The sequence below is a fragment of the Anopheles coustani genome, chromosome 3 (genome assembly GCF_943734705.1).
Source record: "Anopheles coustani chromosome 3, idAnoCousDA_361_x.2, whole genome shotgun sequence".
In the NCBI taxonomy this organism is placed as follows: Eukaryota; Metazoa; Arthropoda; class Insecta; order Diptera; family Culicidae; genus Anopheles; species Anopheles coustani.
In genome coordinates, this window is record NC_071288.1 from 58,211,906 (window position 1) to 58,235,381 (window position 23,476).

A 23,476-nucleotide genomic window follows, 5' to 3' on the forward strand; every position below is an offset into this window, starting at 1 on the left:
ACCAAATCCCCATTACTATACAATAGTCGCATTGACCGACTGATTCTTTTTTCAAATGTATTTCCACAAGTGTTTTGTAAAGCAGCTCTTATCGTGGATGAGAGTAAGGTGTAGTATCTTTCCATATTATCAGAAATTACCGAACACAGGGTTTGAAGGCGGTTTCTTGCGGTGCATGCGAAAAATGTGCGCTAATAAAAGAAGAAAATCGATGGGAAATTGGATAGACGAATTAAACAGATTTATAATGATGCAAACATTGCTGAACATTGAGCGCACACAAGACGATAAAAGCCAAAGACAATAATCAACCCTAAAAGGGAAATGAAACATCCAATATACTATGAACATACAGCTCAAAATTTTGCACTGTGAATGAAAAAGAATAATGTTATTATTATTATTCCACCAATGTTTCAAACATTTCTCTACCTTTTGTGTCATCAATGGTGTGCAAAACTTTAAGCTTTTTCTATTGTCCATTTATTTGAGGACACTTTTCATACGAGCGATGCGCAATTTGTTCGTTCATTGAATGTGCAGTCAACGTCTATCCAATTTCTATCGCAAGGTATCAGATATTTGACTCTGTTAAAGTAATTTTCCGTATTTACACAATAATGAAGTAATAAAAAAAACAGATTAAATAGAATGCCTTCTTCATCATACATATTTGGTGTCTCAAGTTCGAAAAGTATATCATCGCATCAGTAAATGCTCTTTCTACAGAATTTCCTATTTCCACTGAGAAAGACTACGCATATGCCTAGTTGTCGTTTCATGCAAAGTACTTGTTGAAATGAAAATTGCAGGAGTATGTTTCTACGTATTGATACATGTTTTATTGTAAATCGAACCAAGAAAAAGAAAACGAATAACAAACGAACGAGGATAGGATAAAAGTTATTAAATCCCATTGCAAGTAGAATGTTCAAGTTTTACGGTGAGCCGTAGTAGAAGAACTTATGAAGAAATTTTCTAACGGCAAGAAAAATTTAAAATGGTTTATTGCGCATACCTGGCAAACATATTGAAAACTTTATAATTATATTGAACGAGACTATTACAATACGATTAAGGATAAAGGGGTTTCGAAATCATAGGATACAAATTATCGACCACCAGATTTTTACTAGCGACTAGTCTACAAAAAACTTCGACGACATACAAATAAACACCTAGATCCGATGTGCATACAATGTAAAACATACAACGACGACATAAACGTTTATTGAGCAACTCAAAACCTTTGTGCCACGAGTTTAGTTTCAGTATGTATCGAAAACAATACACTTTTGCACATCCATTACCCTTTCAGAGAATGTAACTTCATTTTATTTTAAGCATCGTATTAAATAAATTGTTTGTGCGCGTATCATGATAACTGGTAGTAAGAATAAAAATAAAGAATAGTGAGCATGAATTACATTTTCGTATGGAACGTTTATGGCGGGAACAACGTATGAATGTCATCAAAGTATCAATATAACATTAACAATAAAATATTGCAATGGTTATGCATCTATAACGTTGAAACTGCAGTAATATGAACCACCTAATACAGTTGATTAGTTGAACAATAGGGTAAGCACAAAGTTGCTACCCTCATGAACAATTGTGTTGTACTATTGACATAATAAAATTAAATAAATTATAAAAATCGAGTGATTCATTAAAAGATTTAGATGTGGTTCAACAAGTCTATCTTTCATTTTTTACTCGCACGATTGTCAAGAATACGATTAGCATAGTACCAAGTACCAGAACAGTAGAAAGTTGGGCTGAAACTTGGTGCATGATAGCAATAATTTTTTGCCTGAAACCAATTTTTAGTTTTAAACCTGTTTAAACAGCATCGACTTTTGAAAAAAATCGATTGAAAAATGATCATTGTTTCTTGTTCGATTTTTGCGTAGTATATCGTTTAGAACATACGAATTTGCAATTCGGCTGCCGAAAATATTCTCCGAGCCACGCTGGCGCAAAACTGTGAAAGGGTTAGTTTAATCTTCCATCGTTTCTAGAACTTTGCTTATCTGAATTGCTTTTGCTTATTTTAACTAAAATATTGGAATTACGTCTCTTTAAAATATTAAACCTCCCTCCGACCGTGCAATTTCTTGCTCTCGGTTTACTGTTTTGCGCAACTAGTAGTCATCGATTTTGTTTTTCTTTTTTATCAACCCGTTTGTTTTCTTTCAAACATGTCAATTCCCTCTGGTTACTGTTCTTTGAAATAAACGGCTTTCTAGCCACTTCCGCTGAATTTTTATTTGGATTGTGTTTTTCAAATATGCCATTCGCTGGAGAATCGCCCATACCATCACCAATAGAAGCGTTGGGATACCGATGGTTAAAAAGGCTTAGCGAAGGAGCTTTCTCAAAGGTACTGTTTCTTAACGCAATCATCTAACTATTAAATACAAAAGTGGTCTCTTTCTTTTAAAAACCTGCTTTAGGTACATTTGACGGAGTATCGAAATCAGATGGAAAATCGTACTGAAACGCTGGCCTGTAAGTTGATTGATATGAAAAAATGTAGCGATAAATTTTGCAGACGCTTCCTGCCGCGAGAAATTGCAGTTTTGTTGCACATTCGGCACCCGTACATTATACGTATTCATGCCATCATCAAGTGCCGGAACATTGTTTGCACTTTTATGCGTTTCGCCGAAATGGGAGATTTACTGTCTTTCGTGGTAGAACATGGACCCCTAAAAGAATCGCAATCGCGTATCTGGTGCAGGCAGCTCTCATTGGCCTTGCAGTACCTACACGAATCGGGTATTGCTCACCGCGATATGAAGTGTGAAAATGTGCTGATATCGGCGAATTTTAATGTAAAATTGGCCGATTTTGGGTTTGCCAGATATGTCACGCTAAAGAACCGACAGGTTCAAATGAGCACGACCTATTGCGGCTCGTTCGACTACTCCGCACCGGAACTACTCAAAGGCAAACCGTACAATCCCAAGGCATCTGACCTGTGGGCACTGGGGGTCGTGGTTTATATGATGCTTAATAAATCGATTCCATTCAAAGGCAAAACACGCCAGGTGTACGAACAGCAGATGATGCGCGCATGGAAGTTTCGTACACGGGTCAATGATATCCTATCACCGGAAGTTAAAACAATGATTCGCAGCTTGCTTGAGCCAAACCCCGTGATCCGCTGGACGGTTGAGGAAGTGTTAGTTTGTGACTGGTTGATTCAAGACCGACGTCTACGCTCCCTTACCGCGGATGAGTTTGCTGCCCTCGCGGAAGCACGAACCTTCAACCGATTATCAGCCAATATGGAATCTGTGAAAAAGAAGCTACGTCAAAGGGAGTCCACTGAACATTCGGTGACAGTCATCAAAGAAGGCTACTCAAAGGATGAAGAGAACATGTTGTCGGGTGCTTTGATTTCTCCAAAAATATCAGTCGTAGAAGGAACACAGGTTGATATCTAATCGAAGCTACAAAATAATAGTGCCAAATGGACATTCTCGCGATGGTACATGAAAATAAATTAATACAGAGTGTTGTGGAGCTAGAAAATGATGCAGTTGGTCTAGTAGTACTACGCGGCGTTGTATGTCAGTCTGTGAAACAGTTGAATTTTTCGATTATTATTTACAGTCAGCCACAAAATTGCATACATCTAATGGAGAATTGGCTTTTCTATCATAACTCAAGTAGACATTGACAAAATGCAGTCTTTTAAATTTACTATTATAGCTTATTTGTTGTAGAAATGGAAAATACTACCTATTCATGTTTTATTATAAAAAAATAATATGTAAAAACAGGCAGCATAACTTCGGGAACTTTAGCATGTGTCAAACGATGTTTGTTTAGTAGTTTGTCCATCTAGAAGTTTGAACCGTATAAATTAAGCACTTTGGCATGTTTTTTTGACCCAAATGGGACCTACATGGCTATTGCAACTTGTTCCAAGGATAAGTTTGACATACACAATTGTTATGGGGACTTGAACTAGTGGTCAAATGATCACGAACTACAACACTAACAGAGGTGAACAAGTGAAAAATAAAGGGACACTTACAAACCTTACCAACAGAGGACGAAATTGTTTTCATAAAAGTCGACGAACGAGGAATAGCTCGAAGACTAATTATTAATCCTTACAAAGAATTACAAAACAGGTCTAAAAATCAAATGTCACTCTTAGGAGGTACGTCAGTGCTAACATCAACTGGGGAATTGCTCACAGGAACACTTTGTGAGATAGAATTAGTTCAAAATTCAAATCTTAAAAATGTGAACATGATGGTAGATGATGTGGTAGCAACCTGCTCGATGCCAGAGATTCCCCATTTGTCCCACAGTCAAACACACTGAAATCAGTGTTGTGCTATAAAGTTCAATGGCTGCTGGAAGAACTTTAACTATGTAGTTTAGTGAAACTATCGTGGACGATGGTACGTTATTTGAACAATCTGCAACATGACTAATGAATGATGTTAAGAAAACCATCGTACTTTGTGACTACTGTCTCCATCAGGACAACGATACAACTTGGTACGTTGTTGGGGTCATTCTTACAATCATTTGTAATTTTACTGTATCCTATGATATAAAAAATAAAATACTAAGAACCATAATGGAATAACGAAAGGATGGTGCTATTTATAATCAAAGTTGAAGAGTAACAGAACAAAAATGTTTTATAGTTAATCAATTGGAAACAAGCTTGCAACAACAAGATTTTGGAATGTATCAAGCTTAGGACTAAAAAATGCGTTGAAAAACAATAGTAGTTTCTTCTAACTGATATAGATCAATGCGATTTTAACACATGCTGTTAGATGTTGCCATACATTTGAAAGAGCTGCATACCATACTAAATAAAACAACTTATTCCTTTTAAAACGAGGTACGTTTTCAAACGAATACTTTAAACTAAAATTGTATAATTTGTCTCCTCTATTTATTGAATAAGAGTTGTTAGACAAAATTGATTAAATTAACTTCGAAGAATCCACTAGAAAACATATTGATTATAGCTAAAAAGTAAAAGCTAACATTGATTTTGTTGAAAAGCATATAAACAAGACGATGACGGTATTAGAGGCCCCGTTCAAGTTACCGCTTAAGGCCCCCATTAGAGTAAATCCACCGCTGGTTGACTGTATTTTTTTTTATTTCTTTCCATGTTGAAAAGTGATAAATTTTCATTTGAAAACCATTATTTATTGTAATTTTTGAAAATATCTTTAATATAATATTTATAAGTCAATATAATTGTATTTTTGTGTTTCTTTTCTGTATTTGAATTTTCAATTCATTTGTTACTTCTTAATTTGAACCATCACCATCATTTAACAGTATTATTACTTCCCTTTTTTAATGTGTGAATGCAGTGTATGTGCCAATGTCTGTAAAGTAACAACTTTCTGTTCTCTGAGTGTGTATATGTTTCAATTTCGACTTGATTTGAAAGGTGGGTTTATGTTGTTCTACAATATCTGCCCACATTGTGCTTCGTTCTACTGATGAAATATCAGCCCCGCGATGTTTTTCGTTATTTTATTTTCATATCTAATCTGTTATTTATCCTTCTTAGTTCAGGTTACCCTTTGCATGTTGCTTTTAGTTGTTGCATTGTGTTTCTTTAAGATTTTATGGGTAGTTTTTGTTTCTCCGAATAACTCTGTACCCTACCGTAAGTATTTTTCGTTTCCGCTCGTCAACCCGGATGACTATGCTTTACGTTAGTTTAGTGACTGTCGCAAATTTATCAAACTGAAGAAAAGCCACAGCAACCATAATGATTTTAAATTGAAATGAAGATTTGCAAACCGTTACAGGTACTGTCGGAGTAGTATACAAATAACAAAACAATATTTCTTCCCCAAAATTTATTATGCTTTCGAAACACGGAAAGTGGAATTGAACTTTCCATTGTAACTGAAAATGGTTGGCAAACAATACTTGAAAACGTTTTACATTAAAAGCAGTTAGGATAGAAGTACGGTATGAACACAATAGGAAAAGTATAGAGGTAAATGAAATCATCTTCATTCACGCAATATTGCTCAACACTAGCATAATCGCTGCGATTGTTCGTTGTATCTCGTTGCTTATAAACGTAGCAATTGCAAAATAGAAAACGGATTTCACGAAATTTAGCTTACTCATATTGATAACCTTGACTACGCTTAAATATCAAACTAAATGAGAGAAGAAAAGCAATCTCATTTGCTAGCTACTTACAATATATGCACTTAAATCATTGTTTCCAAAAGCTATATAAACAGTAACGCACCTGGAACATAAGAACCCCCCTTAAATCACATTGAGACGGAATGTTTTGATTACGATGCCGATGTCCGATACGATGCTGTGTATTTCGGATGAGCAACACTGCTTTTCAAGTTCATGTATGTTGCGTCCATTTTGTGCCAGGTTGTTTTGGTTTAGTTTGGTAATCAGGGAAGATTATCTTCTTATGTGTTTGTAGCTCTCATATCTGGGCTTCTTTAGGTATATGGCTTAGAGTATCGTGTTATTACATTGTTTTTTTTTTTTTAATGTTTATTCTATTTCCCAAAACCATTTCGTTCGCGGCGCCTGCAAGCAGTGTTTTGATTTCCGTATTTTAAGGATCTTCTAATAGCATAAATTGCTGTGCGTGTGTTTGGTCTGCTTTTGTTTTATACCACGTGCTTATTTTGTTTTTCCGAAAGGAGATCGATCGAACACTAGTCATGTTACATGAGGTTTGAATCAATAATAGAGTTTTAAAGGTATTTTTGGTTTTAAGGTTTCATTGTTTGGATACTTTTCCCGTTTATTGTTTAATATTCTTAATCCCGCTGTTGTCGATGGTTTTGAACTCAACAAATGTATCATCCTTTTGTTGTCCTCATTTATGCTGTTGGAATCTTTATCTGGGATCGGAGCTCGAATCCCTGAGAATGGTGGTGTCCCCTTTTATTCCTTCTAGCACGACTACATGACTATCCATGTTCGCTAAAGGGGAATTGTGTGGACTATCCTTACCAGGTAGGCATGACCGAAGACGGTCGTTGCGCTAGAGAAGAAGAAAACGATCGGGTCGAAACATTCGTTGTAAGGTTGTTATGTTTGTGTTTCATTAGTTCTATTTTGCTATCTATTCTTCGTTCAATGTTATCTTCAATTGTTGTCCTTTTCTATCGGATGCTGGGGTTTTTTCATCACTGTGACAACAGCCATTTGTTGCTTTGAGTTTTCGTTCGTTCACTGTTGCTGTGTATGTTGTGTGGTCTACTAATGTTGTATTTACGCATATATAAGGCCAGATTTAATGTACTTTGTTTCCTTGCTGTCCAGTGCTTCATTTGCCACATTCTTTGAACCTTAACGTCCTTCACCCTTTTTTCTTGGTATATTTTATATCACACAAGCATTCACTCCTTCACTCATTGCACTATTATCAAATTAGGCTACAATAATTATAATATCTTCCTGCTGAACTCGTTTTCTCTTTGACACCATCTAATTCCATCTATCTGCTACAGTCAATATAATTTTTCACTCTGTTTTTAGTAGCCTAATGCAATTCTATTCATGTTTTACATCAGCCAACCATTCGCATTCATTTCGTTTTCTCAATTCGAAAATATATCTTTGTCTATCTACGGTTGTTTTGTTATATTTAAGTCTCCTACGGTTATAGTTTACTTTGCATTATCATGCATGCCTGCTATCTATTACTGTTTCATTGACTATATTGGATAGTTGTGTTTTTTCTATTTTTCATTTTTTGAGTCACGAAACTTCGATTTTTGAGTATTCCAAACGAAATCTTGCTTGCAGGTATGTTAAATTATTGGGTGTTTCTTTTCTTTTATTGTTTAAAATTAACAGATATATTTGACATGTACCGGGAACTTCATAATGGTGCAAACTGTCGTGTATATTGTAAAATATTAGCTTTTGAATAGGTGTTGAATCCCTTTTGCTATTTTCTCACTGTTGTATGTTTTTTTAGTTGCTATTGTAATGTCCTAGCAGTTGTGTGACTGAACCCAATATTCTTATCTGTTTCCGTTCAAAGGCACCGTTCTTTCTTGATTTTTTCCATAGTGTTCAATAACCGGTTGCACGTTGGTATCCTTTTATGCATTTGTATTGGCTATTGCGACGTGTGCATAGAGAATGCATTTTATCACTATTGTAAGGGTGTGACTACGAAAAGTTCAGTTTGGTTGAATTTATAAAACCTATTTCACGAAGTTGTATAGTTTCATATTTTTCATGTACAAATGTACCGTTTTGAGCGGGCCAACAACGAATTGCTCTCTATATGAATTGGCTTCATTTGTTATAATGTTGTAACAATTTGCGTAGACGTTTACAAGCATGCTATGAGAGAAGGAGAGATGCTACAGTTCAAGATCTTTACATTCACTGCCGTATCACTTACCCAACGTTTGGAAACTTTCGCCTGTTGATTGTATAATAAAATCAAAAATATTGGGTTGACTTTACACACATCAGATACTGGAGTGGCTTTGTTTAATTTGGTCTAAACGTTAGCTCAATGGGGCACTATTTTCGTACTTTAGTTTTTTTCACAGATTATTTAGTGATTTTGAAACATTATTTACAATTCAAAAGCAGTTGTTTGTTGTATTTTAATGTGTTATACATATTGTTAAATTTTAAAAATGGATAATTTATCGTGCAAAATGATGGGTATTGTGACACATGAATTGAGGTAGGCATTTTCATGCCATGCGACAACTGTCCAAGGTATTGCGGATACTGAAGTGAAAGTGTGCTAGAATCGTTTTGTTTCTTTGACAATTATACTGCAAGCTGCATTTGCATTATTCTATTTTGTAACGTTGTTAATTATCATGCAGTATCATCCAATCTGGTTTTGAAAGATAATAAGTGTAAATTTTGAATTTGAATTGAAACGGTATTTACCACAAATACGAAGTTATAAAGAGAAGATTTTGAATACTTAGATTCAATAAGTGTTATCTAGGTTTGTATTTTCATTTGAATATCATTCGCTCTCCTCAATGGTACTTGGTTTTGCATTTTTTCGCTCATTCATTTGTCATTTGCAATTTTATGTTAAATTTTAATCTTTCACAATCGATACAAATATTCCGTTTCTTATCTTTTTTGATAATGCTAAGCTTCATTGTAAGTTGTGTGCCTTGGAGTGCATTGTTGAATTGTTTTAGTAGGTATAATTTACTTGTCTAGTTGCTTGTTGAAAATTTCGATAAGAAGAAAAAAATTGAAGAAAATTGCCCAATTGCTGGTTCCCATTTTTTCTTTGCCTCATTTTTGCAGTGTTTTTTCGTGATTTTGTATTTCCTGATTTTGAAACGGGGGCATTGTTATATTTTGGTATTTACAATCAATGTCAATCTTCTTCCCAGTAATGCTGTTAATGTGTTATTTAAATTTAATTTGATTTGAATTTGATCGAACTTGTTGTGTTTGTAACATTTTTATTTTGTCCCTGTACATCATCTTAATCTTTACATTCCATTTAGGAATATTCTACACATTACTCAAATATTGTATCTTAAATGTTTTTGCCAACACTAAAAACATCTACAAAATGGTGTGGAAATTGTAAATGTATCAGTTGTATTTATTTTTCAACCATTTCCAATTCGTTTGAATGTTTTTTAAGGTACTGACAGCATAGCAAAGGTAACATATTTTTTTTCATTCACTCTCGTTTGATTATTTTGCTTATTTCTTTCATCAAAGGATCGTTTTGTGTGCCCTGAATAGTGTAAGAGATTCTTCATTTTTCTGAGTCAGTTGTACTATCTAAAGTTGCCCTTCAATGTGATGTAAATGTTACATTCTAAATTGCTGCTTTTGCCGATTGGAAAACTTATCATTCATATTTGAAACCCAGTATTAATCCGTGGGTTCGCTTTTGTTTCTGTAACTTCATCACCTACATTAAAAGGGAAATTAATTTGCTCTTGAGGATTAATTTGTACTTCCATTCATTTAAAAATTCCTGTTCATTCTCTAAGCCATACCAATCGGTAAGGCTGGAATATGCAAGCGTTACACTTACTATGGAAGTATGTGAAAAAATGTAGCTGGTCTGGTTATATCATATGTTGTAGTGAGTTTGGTTGGTCCTGAAAAAAATATTGTTTTCCCTGTTTGAAGGAATGACATGAACAACGGCTATGGTTAGAAAATGTGTATAATCATTATTATATGTTTTCAGTATTGAAACATTGAAACAGGTATGGTATACCTTTGACATTTTTCAACGACTTTTACGATAGCGGTGTCCTTCAAAAAGCTGTTAAACGAATTCGGTGTTTTGGAGATGGTACTGATATAATTGGGAGTGGTTTGGTTCTATTCAAACTGAATCACGCGTAAGTTGATTTCCTAAGCTTTTATACAGATAGTGTTTGCGACTTTTAGAGACAAAACACGTAAGTGTAAAGTATGGATACTCTTATTCATTTAAGTACCTTCGGCAGTTTCCAATTTTTTAAATTCCCTGCTAGTATTGCAGCCTGTTGTTTCTGTTGCTGGCTATTTTTTTCCTTTTGTTTCATAGCGAGTTATGTGTGTCGATAGTAATTTAGAAAGTGAAAAGCAGTAATGTATATCTTCTTGTACATGTGTTTCAATTTGCTCGAGTAAATATGTATTTTAGTTAGTTAATGCGAGACCGGAAATGTTTATTACATCCTACCGAAACCCCTTTTGAATCATCATTTTCAATCGTGCCCATAGCTTTCATTTTTTTCTTATATGTTAGTATTTTTTAATTGGTTTATACTGTTTTCTGTTCTGCGCCATCCCTTCGGTACCAAACCAATGTTTTATAACAACAACAAGAGTGTATATAAATATAGTAATCAGTTTTTTCATCCCACGTTAACCTTGCTGCCGTGTTATTATGGTTTTCTTTTCTAATACATTATAAAGTTTTTTACCCTACAGTAAAAGTGTGTATAGCATTACTATACTCTGCTGCACCTTATTCTTATGCAAACCTAGCCGCTTATGTCTAATGGGAGGGTTCTAGAGCAATCAAAAAAGGGGACACTTATTATTTCACTTACTTACTTTTCCTACTGCAAACATACCATAAAGCAACCACAAAACAAACGATTACCGGGGTTCGTTACCAAAAACAAAACAAAAACCAAAACAGAATCAAAACCAAATCGGAAACACTGGAAAAGGATAAAGAGTTTGCTAACAGAAAGTTAAATTTTTAATTGAGTGAAACGTAAAATACAAAGCCACACACAAACACACGCACACATGCACACTCTTGCCTATACGAATTGCATATATTTGCAACAAAACACACGCTTCGCTCAAGAAACCACTCGTGTTTACTACCATTTTACCATTGCTGAGAATCTAATATGTCAGAGTCAAAGGGCGGAAGATAGTTTTAATGACTCTGCGCTCGATGTTCGCTCTGCGGTGGTAATGTTTGGTGTGCGTTATAAAACAAAATTAACAAAATCAAACAACAAATACTCTATTAAACAAAATATACATACTGATATCTGTATACCAGCGCCAGGTGGAAACAAACCAAAAGAAACTCGGTCATGAACATCGAATCTAATCTCCTGTAAGCCTAACTTAAAGGATTTTTTGTTCGCTCATAATGAGTTCATCTATGTGTGGTTGTTATGGTACACGAATGGTGGCACAGCAAAGCCTAATCGGGTGGAGTTTTCGCTCAATTGTTCGAACTCATGACTGTTTCATGTGCGTCCCTGTAAAGTATCGAGTCACATTGACCAATACAATGTCGAGCATTCTCTTGCCACGCTTTCCTAGAGGCTAATGAGCGAATATTGACTTTTTTATTTTTAATTCACCCTCTACGATCGGCATCGTTGACCCACCAACCATAGCAGTTGGTTCACTGGTGTTGCAAAACTTCCTCAACTCCGAGTATACTTGTAACGGTCTATTCGGATGTGGTAAAGATGGTGAATGCATGGAAGCTGCAAAACCAACTGCAATGTTGTACACACCACAATTAAAATCAACTTTCCTCTGCCCTATCGCCTAGCTATGGTTTTGTCGCGACAGGGCCATCTCCACTACTATCAACTCTCGTTCTTTACTTGCACAAACTTTTTGCTTTGGCTCTTATTCTGCTTTATTCTAGACTATTTGCATAGCGAAGAAGTCCTGTGTACGGCTATTTCGATTAAGAGCTATGAATCATTAGAGGCTTCGACAGTGTCGGTATTTGATATATCCTACTTGGTCTGCCGTTTTTAAATGTTGTCTACATTCAGTTTCAAAACAATACTCCGCTAGTCTACGCTTTTTTCTCCATCGAATTACGGCTTGCACTCCAACGTACATAATATTTTGCTTGGTTTTTTGTTTGTTTTAAAGTCTACTGGACGGACTGTAAATCTGCCGGAGCGCAGCCAGAAAGGACGCGAAGACCGATTAGTACACCGCCGGCAGCGACCGAGCAAGCACCCGTGGGACATAGGCCTGTGTGCCTCACTGGTTCGTCTTGTCTACCTGTCTATTGCTTTGAGTGCTTTGAAACCTGAAAGTGAACCAGTGCGCGAAAATCACGATGTTCCATTGTGCCGGCTGTGGGAAGTTGCTGACCGGGTCTAAACGGCATCCCCATCTAGGAAGCTCCCCATCTGTTGAAGAGTATGTCTTGTTTAGGCTGTTTGTTGCATACATTGTAATATCAGCGAAACATGCCAGAAAACACCAGGTACAGGCTAAATGTAGGGCCATCTTCATCATGGTCTCCTAAACGAGGTAGCACGCAGCAGTACGCAGATTTTTAGTTTTGGGTAGGTGAATGATGGGTTTAGCGATCAGAAAAAGAGAAACATCACCAGTGAAGTGTTTCCCTTTCCCTCGCCTAACATCATTGATGGCTTTTACTGAGCAGATGTGAGTTGAACTCGTACACGTTGTTCATCTGCTCGCCGCAGATATTGCATTTCCACGGATTGCTCTCACTGTGGCATCCTTTGTGCAGGAAGTAGAGGGTCTGATCCGGGAACTCGATGCCACAGAACAGACACTGTAGGTGGCGCTTTGACTTCGATGTGAGCGAGAGCAGCAGCTCCGTTTCCTGGCCGGTAGAGGTTATTGTACCGTTTGAGGTAGTTGCCGCGGCAATGGCGGCTGCACTGCTGCTGCTGCTGCTGGAGCTACTGCTCGAGCTGCTGCTCGAACTAGTGGAACTGTTGCTACACCCGTTGCCGCTTTCCTGAGCTGCTCCTACAAGCGCATTAGAGCTGTTTGGAATCGGACTGCTGGCTGGAACCGGCGAACTGCTTGCTAGCATTCCGTTGCGCGTCGCACGTGTTGTAGCACGTGCCGAAATTCGACGTTTTAGATCTTCTCGGAGTAACGACTTCAGAGGTGATACCTACAAAGTCACAAATAAAAGCAATGTAGCCCCAACAGTAACAACAGTTGCCTCCAAATAATTGCGATTGGAACCGTGATTAACTTTACCTTTATCAAGGAAGTCAAACTGGACGATGGGGTAACATTCTCAGTGGAATTGCTGATGCTGTTAGACGTCGTTGCCTCCGCGCTACTGTTGCTTCGTGGTTTGGTGTCGTTGTACTCATCGTTTGTCATTGGCTCCTGTTTCGAAGGCGAAACGATCATTTAGTAAGCGATAGGTATAGTTAAGAAGATGATAGGCTATATGATTTGTTTTGTTGTGGTCTAAATTAATCTATTTTTTTAGGTTTCGTATTTCATCTGCCTATGATAATGCATTATTGTGATCCTACTATGGTTGGAAAAACGTACAATTGTATCCTGTATTTGTGAGGACTGCTAGCTTAGTCTATATTTAAGCACTATTACACTGTTTACAGCATTTTGAATGACTAGTCTCAATTTTTGTCTAGAGTACACAACAAACACCTCTATAATATTACAAACAGCTCTACAATATTGTAAATAAAATAAAAACATGCAAATTTTACAGAACTAAAGTACGCTTTTCGACAAAACAATATTAGTTGCAATTATGAAGTACTCCGCGTAATATTGGTCGTACACTATACTTTCTCCTATAACGTTGGTTACACACTCATGCGCTCACAAAACAGTTTTTCAATTTTTATTTTTTTTTTATTGGTAAATCAAATTTCGTAACTGTTTTAAAATAATGCACGTTTACATACGGAAACAACTTTAAGTTTAGAACAGAATATTTCTCGAAATACAGTCTGTCCGTAAGTAAATTCAGCCAAGGGAAGCGCGCTACTGTGGCGCCTCTAGTGGCACTAGCCGGAAGCTAAATGTTTTAGTAGTTTTAGTAACTAGTAACTAGTTAATTCACGTTTTTTGTTTTTTTTTGGTTCCTGCATTAGCGCCCATAGTGGAATGGAACACCGGTTTCGCAAGCTCCGTTCACTTCTTCTTACCAAGAACATCGCTAACTGTTCCACCGCTTCGTCTTAGACGAAGTTGTGTGATTGCTCAGTATTTTTCGATGGGGTGAAACTCTGGGGAATTTGGTTTTAGTACAAAATGGATCTTATTGTCCCTATACCACTGCAAGACAACCTTAGAATAATGGCAGGTCGAAAAATCGTCAAAAAAAGTACATGAATTTAGAAGAACAGGGAACACGTAAATAGTAAAAACCTATTTTGATAACAAACGTTGTGCATAACTGTACAAAAGAAAATTACTTGTCATTTGTTTTTTGTTGTTTTGTTTAGATTCCGGATTGGGAAAGTTTTCGTTCCGTGATCAGATAAGGTCTTAAAAGTACGATAATTTCGTATGGATCGATCTAATACATCGCTGCAGCAACACTTACCTGTTTAATGGGTATTAAGCTTATCGATGGTGTAATAGGGTTATCAAAAATAATATGCCTTGAGCTTTGTACTAGTGTCGGAAGCATCGTTGCATTGGTGGACGACGACGACGAAGAGTGGGAGCTGGAGGGTGCATTGGAGTCGGCCGAGTGCGGGGAACCGACCGGCGAGGCGGACGACGCCACCACGCCCTGCGTCGTGCTGCCGTTCGAGGTCCGCACGATGGCCTTGATGTCCAGCCCGGACGAGATCGTGGCGGAGGAGCAGGAGGTGGTGGGGGTGCTGCGGTCGTTGTTCCCGTTGCTACTGCCGCCGGGGCTCGGACCGTTCGCCAGCATCATCGGCGTGCCGTTGTGTGACCGGCCGCCCTGCTGCATCTCCTGGGGTCCCCCAAGGCGCTCCCCGCTACCACCACCTCCACCCGGCCCGTCCCGGCTGCAGTTCAACGGCATACTGTTGTCATCGTCTTCGGCGTTGTCGGCCATCGAGATCTCGACGTGCGGCGTCAGGAAGTGCATCGGTGGCGTGCCGTTGTCGATCGAGCGCTGCATCGAGTCGACGCCCGTCGCGGAGCTGCCGTCGCCGAAGGACGCGCTGACGGCGTTCATGGCGGCCAGGGCCGCCGGCAGCAGGTTCGCCGGGTTGTGCTGGTCCAGGGCGAGCAGCAGCGACGACGGCGTACCCGGGCCCGGGTTGTCCAAGTCGATGCCGTGCCGGTTGAAGAAGTGCACCCGCAGCGACTTCATCGTCCCCGCCCGGTAGCTGCACAGCGGGCACGTCTTCACGAGATCGTGCTGGCCGACGTGCTCGTTCTGGAAGTGCGCCCGCATCGCGATCTGCCGCTGGAAGCCTCGGTTGCAGATCGGGCAGTGGTAGGGTAGCGTTTTCGTGTGCGTCGTGAAGTGCTCGGCCAGGTGGTCCTTCCGGAAGAAGCGCTTCTGGCACACGCGACACTCGTACGGCTTCACGCCCGTGTGGCGCATCTTGTGCCGCCGCATGTTCGCCCCGTTCGAGAACTTCATATTGCAAACGTCGCACTCGAACAGCTTCCGGTTGCCGTTGCCGTTGCCGTTGTTGTTGTTGTTTACGTGCAGCGGGTTGTTGTTGTTGATTGCACTGGTGTTGTTGTTGTTGTTGTGATGGTGGTGGTGGTTGTGGTGGTTGAGGTTGTGTTTGAGGTTTTCCAGCAGCTGCGCCGCAGCGACGCTCGATGAGCTGGTCGTCGTCGCGCCCGTTGTCGATTCCGAGTTGTCCGACAGATTGTCGTCTCCGCCGCTCATGTTGCCTCCGTCGGGCCCGCCCTCGCCACCGCCCCCAGCCGCCGATCCCCTTCCTCGCCCCCCGCCAGTTCCGGAGCCACCGTGGGTGGCGCTGCGCAGCGACGACATCGTGCTCGAGAGGCAGCTGGCGAGAGCACTGCTGTCCATGCTGGAGTCCACCGAGGACGCAACCCTATCGTTCATGTCACCACAGTCGGGCTCTTCCTTGGCAGTGGCTGAGCCGGAGGCCGCCGCAGCTGCCGCTGCCGCCGCCGCCGCTGCAGCCTTCATAATGATACTGGCCGGGGGTTCCATCATCGAGGCCAGCGCGGCCACCGCCGCTTCCGCTTCCGAGGCCGATGCCGAGGTCGCTGTAGCCGCCGCCGCCGATGCCGCCGAGCGTTTCGCTAGTCCGTGCGCTGTGCGTCTTCTTATTCCATGGGAGGAGGATCCGGCCGAGTCCGGCACACCGGTAGACATCGGTACGGTTGGGTTAGGACACGGCGCCCGGGTTTGTCCACGGACACGCCGACGCCGTTTGCTCGCGCTGCGTTTCGTTTTGTGGCGTTTCCCGTGCTACCAGCGCCAGAACATCGACAAGCGCACCTAGTGTAGCAGTCGCGCACGCACTGGATCCACTCTCCACGAGGGAATTGGAAGTGGGGTCCTAGGTTCGCTGCTTACGCACCCCTTCTCAGGCGGCGGTTCTGAAAGAGAGCATACAAAGTAAATTATTGTTACTAGAGATTAACGGCAATGATCACACAATTGCGAGTAGATTAAAAACCATATGTAATGCATCGATCGCCAAAATTCTTCAACATTTCACTCGCCTAGATGGTTTAAGTTTGAGACAGTAAATTTCTTCACGCAACAAAACCAAATCCTCAAGATCTGTACATTAAACCTAAGTGCTCCTCCTTTTATACAGAGTAGAGTCCAGAGTTTTGTTGGTGGAAAAAGATCTATGTCGAAGGAATCACACGGGTTCTTGGGGGTTCGTCATCTTCCTGCGTCATGTATCAACAAGTTTTAAACTGTCGATGTTAGGCTGCTAGAAGACGGATGTAATCTTTCAATGCAACAAAAAGAAATTTGACAGTTCTAAAAAATTTTAACGGATTGCAAAATTTCGATGCTTAACCACCCCCGTTGGATCATTGCAATGTTTCAGCAATTCAATGTTGAAAGACTGAGTACCCACACAAAGTTGTTTGTGGAATGCTCGAAAACACTTCACCTACAGTTTTTATCATAAAATTAAACGACAAAATGTACATTAGAGCTCATAAATACACTGGTTTTTAAGTATCTATAATATTTCGTTCAGATTATTAAATTTTAGTATTTCATTCTTTTTAATCTTTGTTTTTAGATCATGTAAAATCTTTTTCTTAAAGCTCTTTTTATAAATAGAAACTAATATGAAGTTCGGGTCAATAGCAGTACCCACGTCCCTAACACCCAAGGTTGAAAACCAATCAAACAGATCTCGGATGATACAAAAAAGCGATACGCACAGCCAACACATAGCTAGGAAGCGATGCGGCTGTAAGTATGCATGTGCTCATCATAATAATTGGGTCAGAGAAATCTGTTCACTCTCCGACCCATTCGCAACGAAAACGAGGATGAAACAAAATTAACATCCAACCGAACAGTATCCCGGAGCAAAACGCACCCAAAAATCGAAATAAAAAAACCGATAATGTACCAAAAGCAGCAAAAATATTAAAGGGAGCGGGAAAATAAACGAAAAGCAGTAGAGATGTTTTAGTTTTGCTTTGTTTGTTTTCCATGAGCTAGTAAAAGACAATCCTACTCTCTTATTCAATAATAACATTTAAACCATATTTAAGACATAAAATATGTCGAAAAGATTGTGATTTCTTTTGGGTTTAAATAAGCTTATTTGTTACTGGGTATAGTTTTTTCTACTATGAAACCAATGTTCAGTGAAGGCTATACTATAATACCTGCATTGATTGCCTGTCTATTTATAAAAAGTACTAATAAATAGAGAACTTTTTAGTAAAATTGTACTTTTACTGTTATATCTTCTTCTAGCACTTTATAATAACAAAAAATACACTCTATCATTTATATACAAATGAAACCAACATCAAATATGGATCATAAGCTATAATTTGTTTTAATCATTTTACTACATGATGAAAAACTGAACTATAATTAAAAATATGTTTTTGCATAGTCTAATGTGTATCTGGATTTTTTGTAATTTAAGCTGTGGTTAAATAGTTGAAAGAGTTTTTGTGGTGAGGCTATCATATTCGTTTACAATTTCTTAGGTTGAATTCGTAGCAGGTTAAATCCTTAAAACACCAATCACTATTAAAACCAAGTTCAATTTAACCCAGTATTGTAGTGAAACGCGAAGTTTAATTGATTAAAGTCAGATTTATTCTGAAGCCTTATGTTTTTTTCATACATTATGTTTCGTTTTCTTATATGGTTAATAATATTTTTTATGTTTACTACCACTTTCTCCCCCTACAGAATGTGGTCCTTTCAAAATAATTTAAAAAAAAACAAGTTGAAAGAAAACGTTACACTTGATAAGCAGCTGCAATAGTTTTCATTTTCTCAAGACATAACCAACATTTTGATCTTAGGTCTTAGGTAACATTTTGATCAATTTCTCAAACACTCATAACCATTGTTCCCAATTTCTCATTACTTTTGTTCCCATTTATTCCTGCCTAACCCACAATATCATTATACATACAAAAACATCTGGTTTTTAGCATAACATCCCCACAATACCTAGCTGTTTCGATTTGGGTGTATTGAGATCACTTTCGCTCAAATATAGAGTTGCTTTTAAATTTCACGTGAAATAGTTATTTCCTGCATTAAAGGTCGGCAAGGTTCGTGCCGTCTGTCTATACAACTCGTACGTTTGAAGAAGCTCAAAAACAGAACTAGAGCTTTTTAAGAAATTTAGTTCAATTCAGTTAAGTCTGTTTCTACACACTTGCATTTTAAAATATAAGTTGATTTAATATTCAAATCTTTCCCCGGTTTTACAAACGGCTGATCGGAGAACTATATATACAAAGAGGGGCCAAGTCCCTCTTGGGATGTAATGCCGTTCCAGAATTTTATGTTAAAACCATGCCACAAATAATGCGGAATAGAATGTGCGACGTGCCCTATTTAACTTCAATACGGGATAGTCTTTCGAAACTTGAATCTAACGCATGGCGAAAAAGTTTGCCGCAATCGTACGTCTCGATTTCTTGCAGCAACCATGGAGCCAAGATACATGACAGGATGACCTCTCATGTCGCTCTGATTGAGTAGTTTCGAGGGAGTAGTAAATATGATTCCCTCGGTGCTAACCAAGGACTCTAAACGAAACGCACTACAATTGTGTGAAGAGATCACTGTTGATTCCGTGAAACGGTTCGCTGGAAAAGCGAAAGTGCGTTGCGGAGACACACCGGCTACGCGGTCTGATTTGTACGGGTTATTTCAGAGGGATGGTCACTGTTTACTTTGGAGTCGTTGCCTAAATTAGCGCATCTTGATGTTGTTCACTGCACTCGTTTCACGGTTTGGACTTGTCACGGTGTCTGCCTGCCGGCGAAACTCTCGTAGGCAATATCAGTGTATAATCAGTCCTATCTAAAGAGTTGACCTCTCCCTAGTGGCTGTCCATTGCAATTGAATAATGCAAATGCTGCTTCAGTAGTGGTAATACATATATTTTTATATTAGTGTAATGGCGCAAAATCTGTCTACTAAGTTAGTATTTAGATTATAGGATGATCATCAAGCCATATATAGAGCCGAGTTAACCCAGGATAAGCTGATAGTGGCGTGTCTTGGTGCGCTTAAATAAAGTTTTATTAGGTCTTGAAAACAATTAGTCTTTCAGTATTAGGTAGATGTTTTATTAAATTATTTTCAGTGCAAAAACCAGTGAGTTTACAAAACAAAAATTTGATTACATTGAAATACAAGTGACTAGCAAAGGTTAAAAGGCACAAAATTAAACATTTTTAATCGTTCATGTTGAATTCAATTGTTCATTAATAATTTTAAATAAATAGTTATAATTTCGTGAAAGCATTTGTATTTATAACATGTCTTCAAATGAGAAAATTAGCCAGTTTGTTAGTATTAATGAATTGAAAAAAAAAACAATATTGCTCAAACTAATCGATTTAAAACAAAAATCGGTCCATTTCTCCGTACTTTATGAAAATCCTGCGTGCATCTTGCGTTACGGATGGTACTCGTTGTAAACCTAATCGAACACACTCATAAACGGGTCACCTATTCCAGACTAGGTCAACGCCGAGCAGAAATCATATGATTCAACAATACGGGAGGCAACCCACTCAACAGCGGTGGAACATCAGCTTGGCACGGCACTATTAAACAAAAACAAAACCAGAGCAGACGAGACGAGCCACCGCACGGCTGATGGATGTCGGAAGTGGTTTGAGAGCAAGGTGAAGTGTGAGAGTAACACTCCAAACTTCACTACGACCGCTACCAGTTGTTCACCTGCATGCCGTGGCCATAGTTCCGCTTTCTCCTTGTCCCGACGACTTTCGACAATACCCTTTTGTGAGATGAATCATTGTTCCTCTATTGGTTACTATAATTCAGAAGGGTCAGCCTGGTAAAACTATTACGCAGATGTAAAGTTATAGAAATTGTTAAATACGTAAAGTACAATGGCAATACAAACTTAAACGCTATAAAATTGAAGCAACAAACAAAAACCCACACTAAAGCCAAACGAGCTTCACGTATTTAAAGAAAGAGTTTATGCAATTTCGGTTCATTACGTTTACTTTACTTCCTGCAGAATAATAGTACAATATGATGAAGTTAAGATACGTCATTGAACGTTTACACGCCATATTAACAAGCGAGCAATTGGATCAAAATTTTAATTTTAAAGCTGTCCGCTTTAGCATGTTAGAGAAGTTTTCGTTCTGGAGTGTTACCGTATCATAATTAACGTTTGCATAAACTTATCAATTATGTCGTGAAAAAACGTAGAAATATAATTTGTGACAACTACACTAAAGAATAATTATTTGCAATAAGATGACCGACCGTAGGCTGTTTTAGAATTAAACTGGATCATAAAAAGTTCACTCAAATGTTGCTACTCTATTTATTTGAGGAAACTAGACTTCCAAAGTATGATAACTACTGATTGTCCCTAGAATGTTCAAAAGTGTCCCAAAAACGTAAAAATCAATTGATGGCAAATCAATTTAATTCACCAATGTTGAACTGTACAGTTCAAAGAAGCATCACTTAACATTTTTTATGCGAAACTAAAGTTCCATACGCAGTTCCTTTAGTATGGAGACCACTACAGTCTGCTAGAAGATATATAAACAATCGGCACATTTTGGCTGTTGATTTCTGGAAAGTACTCTCATAGCCAGTAAATTTGTTCGAACATTTTTTGTGTGAAATAATCCTGGTACAACAAATAATAAAATTAAATAGGAAAGGCTGAATGGGGAGTGAATAACCAAAAAAGCGGATAATTGCAGATACCCGAGAGTCTACTATACTATATATATTTTTTACTAATGAGCGCAAACTAGCTCGAAGGAATAGCACGGTGAAGGATGTCAACTATTCATGAAAAAGTAAAGATTTAAAAAAAAAAAGTTGGGCCAGATTGTGCTTATACATGTCTAAATAAGATTGTACCAATCAAGTTGACGGTTTACGTGATTTAGAAAGTAACATTTAAAATTAATTTCAAAAATGTTAGCTAACAGGCCAGACTTTGCCGAATACTGATTTTCGTAGAAAAATATTGCTAGAGAGTGAAGATACCGATCGCAGTATTCTGTAATGTCGACGCTGACTGCGTACGTTTGCACCTCCGTCCCGGTTACTTCGGTCGTGCTGGGTAAAGGCGCATTACGCAGCTGTACAAGTGTTGTCCTGCAAGCCGTGCACTTGCGTATAGCTACGATTGCGTTCAGCTGCGAGCGCGACTACCAACACTTGGCTGCTTGCATTGCGCTTGCACCGCATTGCCGCGACGGTGTCCCAATTTGTTTCGGTGCAACAACCTGTTGCTTGGATCAGTTTGCGCCCTACCCTCAGCGGTGCGTCCATACTCTTGCGCGGTGATGTGACGTACCGCCTAGCGCACATCAAATCATATATGGGTTTTCAAAGAGAGCGAGATTTTTGTCGGTGTAGGAACTGTGGAGCTTGTTTATAACCCTTTAATTTCTTCTATACCTGAATAGTCGCATCATTTTGTTCAACTTTCGAAAAACAAATCATTATAAGTGATAACTAAACCATTGAACTTTACTGTTTATTAATATTGATAAAAATACTCGTCGCTCTGCTCGTCGAAGCCGTAACCTTCCTAAGCTGTCCTAACTAGTCCCGCATCCATCAACCTTTTTGCATCCCACTCATATCGTTTGATTTGTGCTGCAGCTTCACGTGCCGCTTTGTGGTCGAATTCTGCACTTACCTTGCGTATGGAACTGGTAAGGAGTTTGCTTAACGCTGCATTACGCCACCGAGAGCACACGACATTGCGCACTCCTCTTGCCTTCTTGCCATTGGCTTCCTACGGACTGGTATGCTGACTAGACAGATCCCTTCCAATAGGAGTGCCTGAACCTTCTACGCAACGCCCGTCCCGCGTACGAACGCAACGAAAATCTGGGACGTACGCCGATGGCCCCGTTGCTGAGGTGCGGTAGAGCCGAGCAACACCGGCGCCCCCAAAAACAAAGCTCCAGCAGTCGGTCGGGGGTTGTACAAGAAGTGAGCTTTGTAGCTTAACTCTTGTGCGTGTAAAACTGTCAAACTTTCGTCAACTTGGCTGATAAATTGTGGACCATAAAGACACGTTCAGGCCATCTCGTTCCTGAAACGCTACCATTGCCGGTGCCGTATCCCGTCGGCCATGTACACCGTGTTTGGATCAGCTGTTTAGGCTCGGGGTCTTGCGGTCTTGCCCATCGAAAACCATTAACCAACGCCTCTCCGTCGGTACCGCACCACCACACGGACACCTCAACGGCCGTCGGCAGCCACCGGATCGGTGGATCAATGTTCACGTTCGACCTGTCCTCGTTCGGTCGGTGGCTTCATAATTAATTCTTCCCCAGTCTACTCTCCTTTCTCGACGACGGATGATTGCCACAGCAATGGCGGCGCCGGCATCACCATCGAAGATCATGGTGGCGGGGCGGCCTTTCAACGCGACCCGCTGCTGCTGCTGCTGCTGCTCTCCCTGGGCTCTGATAGCTGCGTGGCCCCAGATCCGCCGGGCCATGCACCTCTCTAATAATTCCAGCAGTGCTCAGGGTTCCCCGGGCAAAAAGGTAGACCCGCTCGGCCGGTGAAGTTATTTCACAATTC

The 23,476-nt window shown here is 39.4% G+C and overlaps 2 protein-coding genes across 2 annotated transcripts; one reads left to right on the forward strand and one right to left on the reverse strand.

The window, feature by feature from the left end:
- Nucleotides 1-2,293: 2,293 nt before the first annotated feature.
- Nucleotides 2,294-3,455, forward strand: LOC131263637 (testis-specific serine/threonine-protein kinase 3-like). Its single transcript, XM_058265871.1, has 2 exons — nt 2,294-2,386; nt 2,460-3,455. The coding sequence occupies exons 1-2, from the start codon at nt 2,294-2,296 to the stop codon at nt 3,453-3,455; spliced, it is 1,089 nt and encodes a 362-aa protein (XP_058121854.1).
- A 9,431-nt stretch (nt 3,456-12,886) lies between these two features.
- LOC131272117 (zinc finger protein 236-like) lies at nt 12,887-16,555 on the reverse strand. The gene is made up of 3 exons (XM_058273753.1): nt 14,816-16,555; nt 13,486-13,620; nt 12,887-13,396 (listed from the first exon to the last, which is right to left on the reverse strand). The coding sequence occupies exons 1-3, from the start codon at nt 16,553-16,555 to the stop codon at nt 12,887-12,889; spliced, it is 2,385 nt and encodes a 794-aa protein (XP_058129736.1).
- Between the last annotated feature and the right edge of the window lie 6,921 nt (nt 16,556-23,476).